Below are 20,511 nucleotides of genomic sequence, written 5' to 3' on the forward strand. Positions count from 1 at the left end.
GAAGCTCAGACTGGGCCAAAGGTTTAACTTCCAGCAGGACAATGACCCTAAACACAGCAAAAGTGGCTTATAGACAACTCTGTGAATGTCCTTGAGTGACCCAGCCAGAGCCTGGGATTGAACCCAGTCAAATATTTCTATTATCTGACCCCATCCAACCTGACAGAGCTTGAGAGGTGAAGAATGGAAGATAATTACCAAATACTGATGTGCAAAGCTTGTCTCATTAAAACAAAAAAGACTTAAGACTGTTAAGATTCTTCAGCGAAATAGTTTAGTTCAGCAATGTACTTATTTCCGTTTTTTATTTTTAATAAATTTACGAAGTTGTGACAATTCTGTTTTTGGTTTGTCAGTATGGTGTATGGAGTGTAGATTGATGGGGGAAAAAAATAATATAAAGCAGTGTAATATAAGGCTTCTTGAGTATCTGGTCAACTGGGCAGCGAGGCAGCAAAACTGCCTTCAGTTTGACTTCCACTGAAAGAACACTCTGGGCCTAAGTCTTTTAATTCAATTATCGAGCATAATCATATGACTCATGAATCATTAATCTCCTGCAACTGCCCACAGCTATAGGACGGTCCAGGGAGCATGATGGGAAAGTAAACCTCAGTACTGTCATTCAAAGGAATGAAGCACAACTAGAACCATACTGTAGAGTACTAGATGCTGTCGTGTGTTTCTGGTCTGGGAGAAAGCAGCGCCATTGTTTGAATCCCCTTCGGCAAACATGTTCACAGTGACTTTAATTAAAAGGTCCTGCTTTAATTTGTGGTGTACAATAAAGAGATCACAGCAGTGGTGATTTCCTCAAATCAATGATCTTCTTCACCCGTCTTGTGAAAAAGAGCTTCACTTGCACAACATCACATGCATTTTACTGGGCAAATTTAAGCCCAAATCTTTTTATCCCACCTTTTCTCTCTATCTTAAACCGTTGAGGTCACCTTGAGTCTGTTTCTATTTGAAAGACATACAGTTGTAAACAGGATTTTTTTGGGGGAATGATTTTTGCCAATTGGATATTTAACTGAAGTCCCTGTACTTACATTCCCTTGTTTTGTTTTTTTTTGTTTTTTTTTCTTCAATTTGCTCTCTCTCACTCTCTCTCTCGATCTTTCTTTTTGCTTTATCTGGGGAAAAAAAATGCCAACGTTTGCACATCTGTATGGAGGAGAAGTCAGGATAAAATCTACTTACACACACATGCATGCACACACACTCATGCAAGCGCACACAGACCGTATAAGCATATGCTGGAGGGCAATTTCAGCAGATCCAGCCAGCGTCAGCCCATATTTAAATATAGATTCCTGAGCAATCAGAATCCAGTAAAACCATATACCATATCAAGAGAAGTGTTAAATATTGTATAGTATAAATGTTCAAAGTAACTGGACATGTCAGTGATTTATTTGAAACTCTTTCTGACAATACCAAATCTTGAATACTTAAAGTGACAAGGGCTGCGTTTCCCAAAAGCGTCGTAACAGTATCTACACCGGGCTCGAGCAGCGCGATGCGACACATGAGACAATAGAACCTATAACAACTAAGTGTTGAGGCAGTGTAAGTCCAAGTAGATTATAGAACCATTACCACCAATGGTCTCTACAATCAACTTATCTCACAATGCTTTTGAGAAATGTGATGCTTCTGATCAAGTATTCAGTAGTGAATCAGTGGATTTAGTTCTGATGGAAACAACCGATCTGAATGTAATGTTGGATCACTGAGAAACTAACTACATATATGCTACCATTTTAAAGTTTGTGATAAGTAAGATATTTTTAAAAGAAGTATCTTATGCTCATCCAGGTTGCATTTATTTGATCAATTAAAGACAATGGTGAAATATTATAACAGCGGTTCTCAATTGCAGTCGTCACGACCCCCTGCTCTGCATATTTTGTATGTCTCTCTTTGTTAACACAACTGATTCAGATAATCAGCTCATTAAAAGTGAGCTCCATGCATGAACAGTGTTCCCATTGACATGAGGTGTTTCTCAATGTCAAGGAAGGATCCTCGGAAGCCAGTATTTCGAGGATGCTCCGTCATCGACATCCGTCGAAGGACTGTTCCAATGTCGAGGATCCTCGGAATTTCAACCAAGGACTGAGTCCTTCGTTTAAAGAATATGCCATATACAGGAAAGGATGCATATGTGTATCCTTCGCGCTCTCAAATTACCCACAATCCTATGCGCGCAGCTTTGCTATCTTGTTCAAAAATTCAAGTCGGAGTGTTAACGGTTTTTATTTACATTACCAAACATTTGTTATAACTGTAGTAAATATAAGTAAAGTTTAACGTTTAAATGCCAGTACAAATTACTACCATATTGATATTGTAAATTATACAAACAAAACAAATGGTTAACTGAACTGGATCTGTCATTTAACAATTGTTAACTTGGTTGCGTCATCGGCATATCTTTTATAAATAACTAGTTAAGTTTTTCGACTGAAAATATCAACATGTTTGATATCCTCCGACTGGATGGAATCAGGCTGATGATACACTGGGCAACTTTTTGAACAATATTGCCGTCAACAGGCAACCAGGTGAAACACAGGGCCCACAACTGATCGATAGTATTAAGATAGAAAGTGTTACCCATTCTCATTTTCTATGGAACCTGTCAACTCAAATCTGCTCTGACTTTCGGCAACTAGCCTCAACTTGTCCAGACAGTAAAAAAACTAAAACCCAACTTTGTGCATGTAAACAAACTTATTGAAAGTGCTAATGACACTTCTGTTTCGTGGTGGCAACCGCAGCACTCAGTGTGTGTTTGTTCGGTGTGTGGCACACTTACTGGCAGCATGCAGCGCTCTGGGATCTATTTTAAAGTCTATTCACATTTTATATATGTATACGGTACTGTTTGGGAAGAAAGTGTAAGCACAGCAGGTCTTTTGTGCAGCAGAGGTCATGTGTTTTGACCAAGAGGTGTCTAGAAAAGCTAGTTCTGACATGTCATAGCAGAGCACATGCGCCAGACTTTTTGAGATGACATTGAGCACTTGAGAACAGCTTTTCCAAGTCTGTGAAATTCATTTTTGCCTTCTTTTTTAGATTCATATACTTGTCATAAACTTGTATCACTCCCAGTATACGCTTAATTGATTCTTGGAACGGTGTTTGGCGGTGCTCTGACTGTCTGGTTAATATGTATGCTGTGGGCTCAACCAGGCATGGCTAGCAAAAGACGGATGTTGCATAGTGTATGAGTGGGTAATTAGAAAACAGGTGTGGGTTTTTGTGTGCGTGTGTGTGTGTGAGACTAACCGTCTGTTTGATATCAGGAATGCCAATTCGAAAGACCATCATAGCTATGGGTGTGTCATCGGGGGTGTTGCTTGAGCTTCGCTCTCGTAGCTTCCGCTGCTGTTGTGGCTGCTGCTGATTAGCTGGCGCTTGGTGGGTGGGTCCAGGGTTGGACGAATACGGGTTGGCCGTGTGGCCCGGGTTGCCGGGTCGTAGCGGTCTGTCTCCTGGAAGTCGTCCAGCCATTGTGCCTTTTTGCCTGTGCCCCTCTTCCCTGCCTCCTCTCAAACGCCCTGGTCCTCGCCTGATGTCATTTTCATCATCCACGTCCTCTTCATCATCCAACTCCAGCTCTCCATTCTCCTCCTCGCCTTCTTCGTCCACGCCATCATCATCCATTTCCTCTTCTTCCTCTTCCTCCTCTTCTTCTTCCTCTTCCGCCCCTGGATAAAGGTGTTTACTGTTTCCCAGCATCCTTTGCTGCTCCTCGTCGCTGGAGAGGGGGCTGAGCGGCATCGTCATGGCGACAGGGAGAGTGGCACCAGTGGCAACGGCATCATCCCCAGAGACACACTGTGAAAAGAGAAGAGGAGTGTAAGCATGAGAAATAGCGAGAGGTGGATGATGAGAGGAGGAGAGAGCAGACTGAGAGAACAGAAGTAGGAGTTCGAGAGAATATAAAAGAACCAACAATCCCACATCGCTCCATCACTTAGCAGCTCGCACCAAGTCACAGCAGGCCGTTCATGCAAGACGTGATCGTGCATTTGTGCCATTTTTAAATGCACACTAGAGTGACGTTTTTACAGTCGCGACGTGTCTCACTGGTTTTCAAGCATCTCAGGCCTCTAGCATTACGTTTGAGAAATGAATGAACCAACGGGAATGGAAATGAATCAAGATGAACTTCTCTTAACTTGACACAGTGTCTCGAAAACATGGAGCTCATAGCATGGGACTTCAGTGAAGTGCATGTTTACAAATGTTATTTTTTTTTTTACATCTGTTAAGTCACTTAATGCAATTGTTCTCCACAAAATAAAAAATTACATCACCATCATCATTATGTGTGCCACCTTTACAATTCAGTCCAGCTAAAAAATAAATAAAAAGACTTTAAGTAACACATTTAAAACCAGCTATATATTTCTGATTTATTGGCTGAAATATTGTATTACTTTTTTACAGTTATATCCAGATTGGTTTTGTTATAAATATTGCACTCATGTAACACCAATACATATATATCCATAAACCATAATGGTAAAGCAAAAAACAGGGTTTAATATCTTTGCAATTTATTAAAAATAAAAAACTTAAATGATTCCATTTCTAAAGTATTCATACCCTTATCTGGGACACTTATATTTTAGCTCGAGAGCATTCATATTGCTTGTAGATGTTATTACACTTCAATTGAAGTTAACCTGTGGCAAATTCGATTGAATGGGTATGATTTGACAAGGAACCCACATCTTAATAAAAAGTCTAACAGCTGAAAATACAAATCAGAGCAAAAACAAAGCCCTGGGGTCCAAGAAAACTGTCTGTAGAGCTCAGAGAGCTTGTTTCAAGACAGTTTCAGGCATCTTGTTTGAAGTAACCCAGCTCTGCTCATCACCTGCACAGCACCATCCCAAACGTAAAGTGTGCTGGTAGCAGCCTCATGCTGCGGGGCTGTTTTTCAGTGACAGAGACTGAGGGACTCGTCAGAGTAGAAGAAAAGCATCTGCCCCCATCCAACCCAACAGAACTTGAGAGGTGAAGAGAAGAATGGCAGATAATTGCCAAATGCTTGTTACATCATACCCAAAAACACTTAAGACTGTTAAGGTGCATCAGCTAAAAGCTGAGTTAAGGGTTTGAATACTTATGCATTGTACTTATTTCAGTTTTGTATTTTATTACGTTTACATAGTTGCGATAATTCAGTTTTTTGCTTTGTTAGTATGGTGTTTTGAGTGTAGATTGATGTGGAATAAAAAGTAATTTAAAGCAGTTTAACGTAAGACAGCAACATAACAAAATCTGAAAAAAGGGGTATAAATACTTTCAAAAAGGCACTGTTTATATATAATCATATATTGCTTAATTATTTTTATTTTTTTCACCAAGAGAGGAGCATTTAGATAATGATCAGTGAGCCGCATTAACTTTTTTTTTTCTAATGCTCTTGGGTGCCTCATTAAGCATGAAAGTGAATCATGACACCCCATCAATATATTGAATTCACCAAACTGGATATTCATTGAATTGTCTTATTTTGTGTTCAGATTAAAACAGTCATACAGTATATACATTTTTGGTGAACTATTCCTTTAAAAGGATACTCCACACCAAAATTAAAATGTTGTCATTAATCACTTACCCCCATGTCGTTCTAAACCCGTAAAAGCTTAGTTCATCTTCGGAACAAAATTTAAGATATTTTAGATGAAAGGCTTGTGACTGTCCCATTGACTGCAAAGTAAATTACACTGTCAAGGTCCAGAAAAGTATGAAAGACATCATTTGAATAGTCCATCTGCCTTCAGTGGTTCAACTGTAACGTTATGAAGCGACAAGAATACTTTTTGTATGCAAAGAAAATAAAAATAAAGACTGTATTCAACAATTTCGCAACCTTGCAGTTGTTCTTCAAAATGATGCTACGGTGATGTGGAATTGTTAAATAAAGTCATTATTTTAGTTTTCTTGGCATACAAAAAGCATTCTCGTCACTTCATAACGTTATGGTTGAACCACTGAAGGCAGATGGACTATTCTGATGATGCTGTCATACTTTTCTGGACCTTGACAATGTAATTTACTTTTAACAAAATATCTTAAATTGTGTTCAGGACAATCCAAGCAGTTATGAGTTTGGAATAACATGGGGGTGAATGATTAATGCCAACATTTTTATTTGGGGGTGGAGTATCCCTTTAAGAACAGATCAAATTGTCAAGGCATCAGCATTATGTTCCAATTCCACTGCACAAGCCTAGCTAGTTATCAATGCAGAACAGTCTCCTTGGGAATGGCCCCTTGGCAAGAAGCCAATTCTCATTCAGATTACCAGCTACCCCTCATGTCCCACTTGCCCTTATGCAAAACATACACACTATGACGTGAGTGAACTGTCAATGTACAGACACCCATGCACTGCTTGTATTACAGTAGAAAGAAGATGTTTGGTGTCTACCGGCTCTGTCGCTACAAACACAAACCCGTGCACCTCTTGTATTACAGCACAGACTGGACTCTTGCCACACACGCCGCAAACAGCACTCGACACAGTGTTGTAACTTCTCATATGTCCCAGATCAGTAACAAAGCCACTGTAGCCCAGCACTCTAAGGCACTGAGTGTCTGTCCTTCAAATAGATCTCTTCAAAATAGGATCACTTGTGTTTAGCAGAGGGAACCAAATACTTCTCTGTAGTGCCACTCACACCCAGCTGCTGTGTGGATCAGATGCTGCACTCACACTTTAGATGTGGAGGATATCTTATGACAATGTGTCTTGTTCTGGTGCCAATCAGCTGTCGTATCCGAAAGTGTTCACTTATTACCCATAAAATCAAATCTGTCTCTATACACAGAACCAGGGGTTTTCAAACTTTTTGATGTCAAAACCACTCATATGATTATCCCTGATGTGACATGACATGATATGAAGCCATTTATATTACAATTTTAGAAAAATAAAAATTCCAGATAGGATTTCAACAAATCTGCATTCAGTTTTGTGGAAGAAAAAACACAGATTTTCTTTCTTTCTTTTTTTTTTTTTTTTGTTAAAGAAAAACAATAAAATAATTGCAATTATCTCATAATGTAATGTCTAGAGAAAGCAGAATAAAATAGTGAAATGCTATTTTAGTAATTCAATTTACTGAATATGAAAGTAAAAATACAAAATCATTACGATTTAACACATTTCATTAATATCTAAATTGCACGTTACTTTCACAGCCACAAAAGGACATTTTGCTATTTTTTTTTCTCTACAATTTTTCACAGACTCCCAGGATTCCCTTTTGGCACCCTGGGCTACCCAGACATCTGCTTGAAAACCTCTGCCATAGAGATACTACTCTTAATACCTGACAACTTTAATTAAATTACCAGCAATTATCAACCAGTTTCTTTTTTTTTATCTCTCATTTATGCCATATATTGCACTGCAGATCCTCAATTGTCCATGTCTGCCATCAACTTAACTGAACTTTCATAAAAAAGACTATTTTATACCTTGGCAAGATAGGAAGCAATTGAAGAAGCACTGAACAAGACATCATTGCTTGACCGCCACCAGGGTTATTGACTCTGTAAAGGAAGCTGGAGGGCAGCTGGTGTTAATGTCTCTGCAGACACTTAATTCAGAAGCAGATCCTGAGGGTACTGCAACATAATTTCTTTGTTTCATATGCCCATATCCTCAGCACAGAAGCAAACTATTCAAAACAATAGGAAAATAGCCCTAGAACATCTTAGCTGCATGAAGAATTTCAGTCATTCAATTAAAAAAACACTGTGTAAAATATACAGAGAGAGGCGCTATCAAAGTTGACAATGTGCCAAATACAATTACACCCAATTTGCATCTTCAGCAAAGCACACAAATCATAATAGCTGTGAGCCTGTGGATTTGTTGTGAAGTGCCCCACAGAGATTCAGGGAGACAGCTAGGCTTCCTGAAAGAGTATCTTAGTACTGGCTTAAGGAGTTCCCTTCAAGTTCAGTGTAATACTCTGACCCTCAGGTTGTTGATCATCAGTCATTTAAAGCTTAAATGTGTTTATGAACAGAGAAGTCAGCTCGTGTGTGTGTGTGCACTGCATTTACAACACAGATTGCCTTTTATTTTCTCAGAGGTCTATGTGTGCTTCTGCATGAGCATGATTCAATTTGCTGAGCGTGAATGATTTTTATGCTATTTATGTAGTCTGAAAAGGCACTTGCAATGCAAAGTGGCAGTGTATACCTTTTAGTCAATGTTAAGACCAACAGCACGCTTGCGTGATATTTTTTACACTAGTATCCAAATAAGTTTTTGTGTGAGAATGAATGTGTGAGATTTCCGGTTTGTAAACTGCTGTAGGGAAATAACGAGAAGATTTACAGGGTGCAGTAAACAGTAAAATTATTTGCACTACAAACCAGTGTGTCTGTAACTGATAATTTAACCCTCTACGGGACACCTTTGCAATTGAATACCCATTGGCTAGTAAATTTTGGCTAGTACATTTTTTTTACAATTCTGGCTAGTAAACTCGCCAGACTGATATACCACATATGGATGTGTGTGTGTTATATGATAATCAAGTATTATTTAATGATAGAGTAAGACGTTAGTCATTAAAATTAAGAAGAAAGTGAAGTGACATTCAGCCAAGTATGGTGACCCACACTCAGAATTTGTGCTCTGCATTTAACCCATCCGAAATGCAGACACACACACACACGCACGCACCCAGAGCAGTGGGCAGCCATTTATGCTGCGGCACCCGGGGAGCAGTTGGGGGTTTGATGCCTTGCTCAAGGGCACCTAAGCCGTGGTATTGAAGGTGGAGAGAGAGCTGTTCATGCACTACCCCCACCCACAATTCCATCCGGCCCGAGACTAGAACTCACAACCCTTCGATTAGGAGTCCAACCCTCTAACCATTAGGCCACGACTTCCCACCATATAAAACCATATATGAATGCATATTAGTCATTTAACTGGTCTGGTGGTGCTGTATAAAAAAATTAAATGGGGCAAAACTAACAACGATACTGATAAGATAATATTATTATTAATAATAATAATAATAATAATACTTAGAATTCTAATAATGGGAATGATATAAAACTAACAAGCTGATAGATTCATGAATATTAATCAGCTTGTGTGCGTTTGGCATAATTTAGTCTCATATGTGAGTGATTTACTCGCAATGTAGAGGGTTGTACATTAAAATAATATGGTAAGACACACCAGTTTGCAATATCAATCCGCAAAAAAAGATTTTTTGTACAGCTAAAAATAGCTGGAAGCACTAATAGACCCATAAAATTAATGTGATGATGCCAACCCCCAGCATGACGAGACAAAACCAATAAAACCCATTACAAACAAGGCATTTGTTGCATCCAGAAGGGACATAATTTCTTATTATAATGACTAATACTGTCCTTTTACGCGGTGCAATGCGTTGTGGGCCGTATAAACATAAAAGCATGTCTGCACCTGTGATTGGAGAAATGACAAACAACAGGCGCTACTCTACACTGCTCAAAACTCTGTTTGAATCATCAGTGGCAAATTCTTTACATAAGAAAATGTACTTAAAGACTGTTAGTCAGAAGCGCCAGACAGTCCTTGCAAAGTTGGAATTGTCCCACTTTATAGAAACAGACACCGGCATTGTAGGCCACTCTCCTAAGTTCAGGATACAGTCCTCCGTAAAATGTGCTGCACACATATTTGGTGCATACACATATTTGGGTATTGTAAATACAACTTAACCACTGATTTCTAAATGTGTCCTCTTTTGCAAGGCCAAATAAAGTAGTTTCACTTTCACAATAAAACACACAGCATCTCCACAACATGGCGGCGCAGCAAAAACAATACTACAACAAGAATAAAAGTTACACCTTCTTTCTTTTCATATACATTTGGCCGGTGTTATGCAAATGGTCCCCACACAGTGACGTGTGTTTAAACAAGGCGGGCGTGGACAAGTAACCAGTTGGGCAAGTAACTCTGAAAATTTAATCAAATTATTGATAACAAATCACTCCTTTTAAAAGTTCTGATTACTTTATTTCAAAGGTAATTAGAAATTAGTTGCATTTTTAGTTACGTTACTTTATTTCCATGAAATGTATGAAATCCCAACATACACACTCCCCGATAATTTTTTTTTTAAAGCATTAACATTCACAGAACACTGTTATTTTTAACTGAAGTAAGTGGCTGCGGTGTGCATGGTTTGGCATGGCAGAATGCCAGCAAAGAGTGCTGCATTTATAATCTCTTTTAGAGGGTGTTTGAAAACAATTGTGTGGCCACAGTGTGTGAAAACAACCAGCCTATAATGGTAAAAATCCAACCACCCATTGTTTTATAATCCCAGTAAATCATAAACAGTCTCTCCACATGAGCAGTTCCAGGTTTCTCACTACTATGACGCCATACTTGGGGAAAGTCCTGCCCATTTGTGACTCTCTCTGCCTTACTAGGATAAACATAGGCTTGAGTAAGAAACAGCAGTCCGCCATTACTGATTTATTGCTATAGCTGTTGGAGCCGTCAAAAGTGTCGTATGTTGGGATGCACCAACGAACACAGGAGTCTCCATATGACACTGTAATTAAATGTTATTTTCAAAGGAATGTCCCAGGAAAAACGGAAACGAGCTATACTTTGTGCTAACATTTTAAGCTGAACTGCCTCACAAATGAGGGTCAGTTTAGAGCTAGAGTTGTTGAAAGATTGCTTCTTAAAGAGGGATTGATACCAACACTACAAACATCCAGACTACAGACAAAGTAAGCATCACAACTCATATTTTGTTTTCCAAAAGAGCTTCTTGGCTCTCTGTAAGGCTAATGTTGCTAAAGCTACCATTGTCTCTGACTGTTTTCACTAATGCTGCCTTCACGTGCTACCAGAATGATTGTAAATAAAAATTTAATTTGGAAGCAAATGTGAGATCAGTAACACGGTCACCACCAGTTAAACCGTAACGCCGGTGGTATGCCCGAAAGCATGAGCTTTTGAAGCTCTGTACTCTTCTGAAAAAGGGAGGCAGGAGCAATAGCTCATTTTCATTTAAAGGGGACATCAGAAAACAATTTAAAATATTTTATCAATGCATTCTATTCACCTTTAAAGAAAGGCAGCAGCTATTTGCTCTATGTGTAAATAGCAATTGAGGCTATTTACATAGTTAACTTTCAAAATAAATTTTGGTATGTTTTAGCTTACCTCAAGGGCATCCAAGATGTAGGTCTCTTTGTTTCCGAAGTAGTTTCCATTTTAAAATCTTTAGGTCAAACCATTCTTGTCTGTGACTCACATAAAACAGGTATTTAAGGAAATCACAATGGAAGACGATTTTGATATATCAACAGACAATGTTGAATTTTTTTCACAACCATATTTATTCGAACCAGAATACACAGATCAAGTACTCAGAGCGATGGAGGAAGCATCCGCTGCAGCAGCACGTCTTAAAGCCTCAGAGAGACAGAGATCTCTTCAAAATTGGTGGTGTTCTTGTAGCAAGTGTTGTGAGATGCCAACAGAAGTGGAGAACATATGTTGTCATGAATGGAACAACTACAAGACGACGACGAGGACATTGACAGTATCGCATCACACACCTGCCTGACTGAAGATACTGAGTTTTCTCCACTGTTGAGCCGCAGTGTTTTGCACAGTGTGTTTAGTTTGCCACGTATAAACTGGAGTCAACATCCAATGCCCGAGGGACCCAATGGCACGATGTCAATAGATTGAGTAATGTGTTGTGTTTTTATTATTATTGCAACGATTATAGGGTGCATTATAAACCAATTAATTAATTAAATTACTGCATTATATTTCAGACAGTGCAGATTGGTGGCGTATCGTGTGGTAAACAGTAAACAATGAGTGACGTACACGCACGAGAGATCACTTCCGGGGCTTTCCGCGCTTGCGCAGAATAAGCCAGAACGCACGCACATGTCACACACCAGGAAGCACGCGTGCCCTAAGATCAGTTGGACGTGGTTGTGTACAAGAGGCAAAAACTATATAAATACTGTTTGTTTTCTCACACAAACACTCGTTTTGTGTTTTAGGTCATCAATGTGTACTTACGATGGGGAATTGTTTAATTTGGACTTCTCTGTGCATGCTCTTTGAGGTGGTGACCATAGACCTCCATTATATGAGTCACAGACAAGATCGGTTTGACCTAAAAATATCAAAATGGAAACTACTGCGGAAACAAAGAGACCTATGTGGATGCCCATGAGGTAAACTAAAACATACCAAATTTTAATTTGAAATTGAACTATCCCTTTAAGTGCAAATAGCTATATATTAACTGTAAAAATTTTACTACTTATTGCAAATAGTTGCAATTATCTGCATCTCAGTATTGTTGTACATTGTAAAACAGTATGCAATATTAACTTATTGAGTGTAAATTTGAATTCAAATTTATAAATGGATACCACCTTATTGGGTAAATAAAGCCCTCCCCAAACCTATCCTAACCCTACCTGACACTTTATTTTCACTCTTTGATTATATTCTTAATTTTCATTTAAAATAAATGCTTTTCTGATTTGATTTGAAATTTGAAAAGGTAGAAAAAAAAGTTTGCCAAAAGGTGGATTCGAGCCCAGGTCCATAGCGTCAAAATGGACATACTACACATTTTACCATCTGCACCACTGGAGCTGAAGATTATCAACTGTTTTTTTGTGGTGGGTGGAGATAGTGTAAATAGCTTCAGCCAACAAGGTGGGCCATTTGCACTTAGTGTAAATAGGCACTCTGTTAAAGAAATCATGTTAATGCTGTCAATAAGATAATTCACAAACAATTTTGTGACGTGTGGGATTTGTTTTAGAGAAGTATATGCCAATGCTCCTCATAGCTGCCTTAACTTGGGCAAGTAAAGATGTGTTTACAGTGATTGGTGACTGCATAAAACACAGAATATAAGAGAAGAGCTTGGGAACAGGCTGTTTGATGCATATTGACCAGCCTGCCCAGATCAGACAATGAGTGAGGGACAGAAAAAAAAGGAGGAACAGCGATAAGTAATGGGGAAAATATGGAAAACACCAGAGGGATGAAAAAGGGTGAAAAACTGACAGAAAATATGTGATGGGAACATTAAAGGGCTGTAAAAGAAATAATATGACTGTCAGAGAAAATAAACGACAATGGCCGAGAGAAGTGGAGTGGGAAGAGAGGGTAATATGAAAGAGATACAATAAATGAAGCACAAAGCCCTCTTATTTACAACCAAAGATCAAACTAACGCCCCTTTGGCAAGCTCTGTGAAATTGTGCTGTCATACAAAACTCCTTTATCATTACAGGCACCCTAAAACCATGAAACAGAGCCACAAATGGTGTGCAATTTAGGCAGAAACACTGGCCATATTCCATAACATAGGGACTATAAGTCCCTGTTCAATAGAGCAATGAAACAGACAAAAACCACATGATTTAGGGAGTATTGACAGTACAGAGAGTAACTAACAGAGGAGGCTGGAAAAAGAAAGAGGAGAAACAAACAGCAACATTCAGCTGAGGTAGACCAGCTGACATGAAACTGAAAAGCATATGAATAAGGACAAAATGAAAGAGTAAAAAAAAACACTGGCTGAAGAACAAAGTATATTTTTCCTGCTGACTAATCAGAGATGAGGGGGATTGAAGATGAGGGAAAGCGGGAGGGAGCTGACTCTGAGATAGAGGGCAAAAGGAGAAGGGTGGAGAGAGCTAGAGTGAGAGACTGAAGGGGGCCAGGATGGTGATAGGGAGGGATTAGTCTCAGCAGGTTCTGGATCCAGGGAAGAGGAACTCGGCCACAGCGGGTGAAGGGAAATGTGAATTGAATGGATAGATTAAAAATCAGAACACTGAAGAGCTGAACTCATATGTGCAGGCCTGTAACCAGAGGCCCAGACCTCGGTACATTTTTCATGTACAAAAATAAAATTTGATCTCTGAATGACTAATTAAACTCTTGTACAAGTCATGTATAATTCAGTCTGGTATGAAAATGATCGCTGTGAGAAGCCGGCTGAGTGAACGAGTCATCAGAGTTATGTGAATGAGGGCGCGGGCGCTATTATAAGCGTTTTGTACTTGTCTTTTCAACTTAATTTAACACTTTAGAAAGTTAACAAAGTAGGAAGTTGCAGTTTAGAGTTAGCAATGTCTTTATCTTATGTTACTTGCAAAAGATTTGAAATATTTTCAGTTTATTTTTTATTTATTTTTAGTTTATTGTTTGTTTTAGTAGTGATATCTGGCAACAATGTGTCTGAACTTAAATTGACAGCAATCAAAAAAACCCACGGACAGGTTTTTACTGGCAGGATACGATATTCGGTAAGAGAAATGCAAAAATTATCATGATATTATCTGTCATAAACGTTATCAATGCTGTCAAAAACAGTATCATGTAACACTAGTACACACAGATTTGTAGAACAAGTAGGTTACAGAATGAAATGAAATACACAAAAACTAGCCTTGAAGAATACTTCTATGTTATTCAGTTAAATTTTCCCAAATCATGCTATAAACTTTTATAAGAGCACCAGACAAAGTTATTGTAGTTATGTACTGTTGCATGAATAATAAACAACTGATCAAATTATCCACCCTTAAATATAGCAAAGTATTAACAAATTTCAATGCAATAAATAGGATATGATTTAAAAATAATCATCCCTCCAAAACAGAGAAAACATCCTTAAAGGGACCTTAAAAGCTTAGTTAATAAAAAAAAAAAAAAAAAACATTATTTCAGAATTCTGTTATCATTTACTCAACCTCATGTTGCTTCAAGTCTCTATGACCTTTTTTCTTTAAAATGAAATGATTTCAAATTTGTTCATGCTGCTCTTTTACTGAAAAAATGCTGTAAAGCTCCAAAACTGTAAAGCTATATAGTTTATATGATATGTTTGTCTGAAGAGCAGACGAGAATTAAATCTTTATTCGTAAATAAATTTTATATTGCATGCAGCTTGAAACTACCCTGCAATTATATCCAGAAGAGGCGTAATACAAACATTACTATAATAGAAATACTAGAATATATTTTTTGGTCTTTTTTATTGTCTGACAATGCCTGGTTACTATCAACACAAAAATGGTTTTAAAGCAACAGTTTTTTTTTTTCATTTTTGAGGTAATTTTTCTTTTAAAGATGCGATAAAACAAAAATAGCAACAGATCTTGTATTCCATATTGTGACACATATTCATGTTTATAACATGAATTGACAAAATAGGGTGGATTTTTATTTAGTACAAACTTATTTATACACTAATCATTTTTGCAAACTATGCTGCATGTGTTTGGAGTGACGTGGAGGTGAGTAAGTTGATTTATTTTTTTATTTTTAAGTGAATTTTTCCCTTAAGGTCATAGTTAGGATAATGAAGGATGTCAGAGCACAACATGAACTGAGCATATCTCAATTAATCTTGAGCAAAGGGGGAAGGTTTGAATCAAGACAAAGGAAGTGATTGATGCCCTACAGAGGGCATCGATCACATGAAGAGATAACGAGTGCAAGATAACAGTATCTCTCCCCATCTCTTTCTCTTTCCTTATCCTCCCATGGGTCCCTTCTCTCATTTACTCTGTCCAAGCAAACTTGCAGCTTCGTATTTCTGCTAAATTTTAATGAGCTTCAAGGTTACGGAGCCTGTTGAGCGATTACTCAGTATCAAGGTTTCTGAAGTTTGATGTGTATTGTGCATTGTGTAGCGTTAAGTATTTTTACAGACCAGTCTTGCCTTGTCCTGTTATTTTGAGTTTGTTTGCCTTTCAGTTTTGATGAACCTGAAATACTTTAAATCTGCAATTACAATATCACCCTATATCTAATCAACAGTATTACCCTAAGTGTTGCCCTAACTTGTCTAACAGAGTTGTCTGGACAAACAGTTTCATATTTAACATGTTGTTGATTTGATAAGGATTCGTGAGCTCCCAAGGGAGCACCGCAGCATGAGCAGTGCCGGCTCGTCGGGGGAGGCACAGCTTCCCCAAAATTCTGAGGTGAAAATTCACAGTTCATTTCAGTTCATGTCTCAGAATGTATATATTTTTGTTTGTAATTTCACAGTTGTAACACCATTACGTGAAAGCGCCGTTTTTCTGTCGCGAATGTGCCGAATCTGCTGATGTAATTACAACCACTAGGTGACAACCGTAGCGGCAGGGCTGATAATTACTAAGTACTTATGATGAGTACTGATATCGAATATTTGATCTCCAACAGATTTTCCAAGCTGTCATTCAAACAGTATATATATACAAATGAAAAATAAAGGGAACTAGAACAGTAGGCCTAATTAAATAGCACAACAGGCTAACTCTTTTAACACAGATTTTTAAGAAGGGATGGATGTTTGTTTTAAGCGATAGGACAGGTAAGTTCATTTATATTACCTTGCTGTATATGTGTCATTTTCTTAACGTTTTCTGACCAAAAGCCACCAAAAAGCCATTTTAAAGTGGTTAAGCAAATATTAATAATAACAATCGGCAGGGATCTCCAGACCAATATAATTAGTGTGTCTCCTCTATTTTAAAACCCATGAGTCAATTATGCGGTTATAGTTATTGGATTAATGTGTTGGTGATTTACTTTGTTGTTGTGTTCTGAGCTTGCCTTTATACACAACGTTTGTTGATTCTCACCAACCTTTTTTTTTTTTTTTACAACATTCTGGTTGTTCAGCTGACAAAACTTTAATGATAAAAAATAAAAAAACTTTTATTTTTAATTTTAGGATCTAAGACCTTTATGCAGTGTGTTCCACTGTAAAGAATGTAAATCTATCCTTTGCAGCCTTGTTTTCAACCATGTTAAAATCAATATGGCATCTAATCTGATTAAGGTTTATTGAGATAGCTTTGAGTTTAAGACCTTCACCTTGCAAGATTTGAATGACTGCAGAAACGATTGAGTTGACTTCATGTTAAAGGATAGTTCACCCAAAAATTTAAATTCTGTCATCATTTATTCATATGAACCTGTATGACTTTCTTTCCTCCACAGAACTCAAAGGAAGGTGTTGTATTGATAACCAAACTGTATGGGCAACAAACAAAATACATTTTTAACCGAAGAAAGAAATTTATACAGATTTGAAATTAAAACTTTTGGACGAATACTAATTTGGATGAATAAAAAATATTAGCGTATCGGTTTTCAGAGCATGACATCTATAGTTGCATTGTCAAGAATTTATAGAAAAAATAAAACTGCATTTACAGCAGTGAATGAGTTAATTCAAGATAACCACAGAAAATGTTTCACTGAGACCTGTTATTAATGCCATTTTTTATTTTAAACTTAAATGCAACATGCTTCTTTCTTACCTTTTCTCTTTCTTTCTTTTTTCTTAATCTGTAACTTTATTACAGTATAGAAGCTTTCTAAAACGGCAATGATCTCCCAATAAAATACAGTTATTTCTAAAAGCCTCTGTGTGTGAGCTCTGCTGAGAAAAAAAAAAAAAAAAAACATTTTAAACCAGCTTAAGCTTGTCTTCTAGTCTCCCAGATTGGCTAGTTTCAAAGCACTTATGAAAAATTTTAGCTGGTCAAGATGGGAGACCAGCCTAAAACATGTTTGATAACCTATTTATGACTCTTGATCAGGCTGCTTCTGACTTGATACTCATGATAGCCAATGAGAGCGAGCAAGCTTCCCAAACCAGATGTTGCGTGCTTCCATACCTGAAACTTGGCCATCACAACCATGCCACAACAGTGGATTATTGAGAAAGAAGATTGCTTTTTTTTCTTTTGGATTTCTCAATGTAAAGGCCCGTTCACACCAAGCACCATAACTATAAAGATAAAGTTCTAAAAATAGTTTTCAATATTAAAGAATGTCAGAGTCCACACCATAGCTGTAACGATAAAGGCACAGAAAAACCAATATCATTGGAATATCAGGTTTTTTTTATTCTCCAGCTGATGAATGATAAAAGACATTGACACGTGATCAGAATCACTAATGAGCTCGAGAATTTAAAGCGGCAGATGAGCGTAAACTTACAGACGATATTGTTCGCTGGTGTGGACGCTTATATTGTTATCTTTATAGCTGTCTTTAAAGACAAAACTTGCACGAGGAGAACCAACTGACAATGTTGTTCATCCTCCATTTGTTTTTGTTTGCAAGTCACATTTAATCTCGCGAGTCTCTGTGAAATCTCGTCTGGCGAAAACAATACCACATTCGGCAGGTGTGGTATTCAGAGGATTATAACGGTAAACATTGGTTGAAACTGTGCTTAAGTAGGACTAGCCTATGTGGTCTCCACCAGCGGTTAAGTTGTGTCGTCTATTGTGTACAAGGTTTTACACTGATTGTTACGTGCTCGGACAAACCTGTCAGACATCAGCTCTTAGTTTATCTTTATTCACCGACCCCAATAGTCACATGTATAGATAAAACCAACTGGTCATTTCTGTCCATCTAGACCTCCTGTGAGTTTCCAACGGGAAAATCCGCATAGTCCTTCTTCCATCCCTAAAATGGCTTTTCTCTCTTATCACTCTCTGTCATTTGCACAATCTCAGGTGTTCTGCCCTCTCTCTCTCTCTTTCTCAAGCTCTCTCACTCTCTCTCTTTCACCCTCACTTTAATGTAGGACAAAGCATCTATATAGATAGATATTTTCAGTATCTCGGCCCCCAGGACATTAAACTGGGAAACTTCCAAGGAACAGACCGCCCCACTTTCACACCATGAAACTGGAACGGCCAATTTCTCTCTGATACATACACACAAACGCATACACACAAACGCACAGGTACATACGTGCCTATCCACAGGCCAATGCTCTGTGTACAGATAGGACAGGAAATGATGTATGTGCACACTTATTCTCTTAAGACTGTCTCTTATGACCTCACAATCGTGTATGTCAGAGCGAATGGCAATCAAGCAACTAAGACACAAGCTCGGCCCCTCAGAGAGTTATTATGCAGTCTCCTCCACATAATGGAAGCAAGTCATCCTAATTCCCTCTCTCCATCAGCCATCGATACACAGGAGCACATAAAACAATAACCAACGCACCATATTTCATGGTTTGGGTAATAACAGCGAGTTACTTCCGGAGCTCTCTTTCCTGCCATTCATAATTATTTTGAAGTATTGGGAATGTCCGATTATGTCACTGAATCGAACACTCATCATGACACAGGCATGTCAAGAGACAACATACAACAGCATTTGCAGAGAAACATTTTCCCACAGATGGGGAAAAAAGCTGCCAAAATCTCTACTGTGTACTCTGTATGATCCTGGTCTGGTTATATAACAGATATCACATTAGAGAGCTGAAAACAGCTGTACTTCCACATACACGCACCTTAGGGGAAGCTACAAATCAAACTCCCCCTCTGAGTCGACAACTCTCCACCATGGGGCTAATTAAGATCTCAGATCCCGCTCAGACTGTCTTCTCCAAAATGGCTGCAATTTCAAAAGACGTTCAGAAAATATTATAAGATCTGGGAAATGTCTCAGACAGAGAGGGGAATATAACTCGCTCAACCACAGCCATCCTCCCTTTTTTGACATTTCTAACAGATTTTTTCACTTGAATGTCAGTAGACCAGGGTTATGTACCATTTACAACTGATAGATAGATTTTAAAACATAATGAAAATAGGGAACCATTATTGTAATAAGATTTTGCAATATTATTGATTCATTTATTTTTGATCATCTAATTACAAGAGAGTCCTAACCGACCCCAAACCTATGAACGGAAGTAAATGAACTTTAGGCACCAAGAGCAGAAGAACACTTATTTCCCACCGAACACATTAGCATGTTAATTTACTCTGTGCAATTCTGAAACTTCCTCCTTTTGCCCTTCGAATCCAAATTCCAGTTCAACTTGTGACCTGATAAGGAGCCAGTTCTTTAATTCAGTACTGTACTCTGACAAAAGACACTGTTCTGAGTCAGAATCTGGCTGACGATTTTGAAGAAGCTCAGACCCTTAAAAACACTCTCACGTATGAGATTAGTAAAATTGTGGCATGTCAATCGAATTTAAGAGAAGAAAGACAGCTTAAAAAGAGAAGACTTCAAGGGCCACTACAGTCTCACGAAACACCTCAGCATCATGCCTTCATTAAAGTGGAGAGATTTCATATTCTATTCACACAATGATACTTCAGAGTTCACTAACATCATTCAGCAGTGACCTGTGGTTCTAGAAGAAGAGCGTGAGATTCTTACACAGAGCAGCAGCCCATATACAGAGTATTTATGAGCGTGTTTCAGAGAGACGGAGAGAGAGAATAAGCCAGCATGTATGGAAAGAGAGAAAGCGAGGCAGAGGGGAAAGGTCACCATGTCTTGTCAATAACAAAAATGATATCAAGTGACTTCCACCTTCTCTTTGCTCGCGTTTGACAGTGATGTCACCTCGTGTCCTGTTCATCAACCAGCCATTGGGCACATGACAG

At 38.2% G+C, this 20,511-nt stretch overlaps 1 protein-coding gene across 1 annotated transcript in view; it reads right to left on the reverse strand.

Annotated features, from left to right (window-relative positions):
• The window catches only part of LOC113047039 (SH3 and multiple ankyrin repeat domains protein 1-like), a 109,704-nt gene that overhangs the window by 69,881 nt on the left and 19,312 nt on the right, over positions 1-20,511 (reverse strand). The window contains 1 exon segment of the mRNA XM_026208284.1: positions 3,298-3,849. Within this exon segment, the coding sequence (XP_026064069.1) occupies positions 3,298-3,798 (501 nt within the window). The 5' untranslated portion in view covers positions 3,799-3,849.

This window comes from Carassius auratus, chromosome 28, assembly GCF_003368295.1.
Source record: "Carassius auratus strain Wakin chromosome 28, ASM336829v1, whole genome shotgun sequence".
NCBI lineage: Eukaryota > Metazoa > Chordata > Actinopteri > Cypriniformes > Cyprinidae > Carassius > Carassius auratus.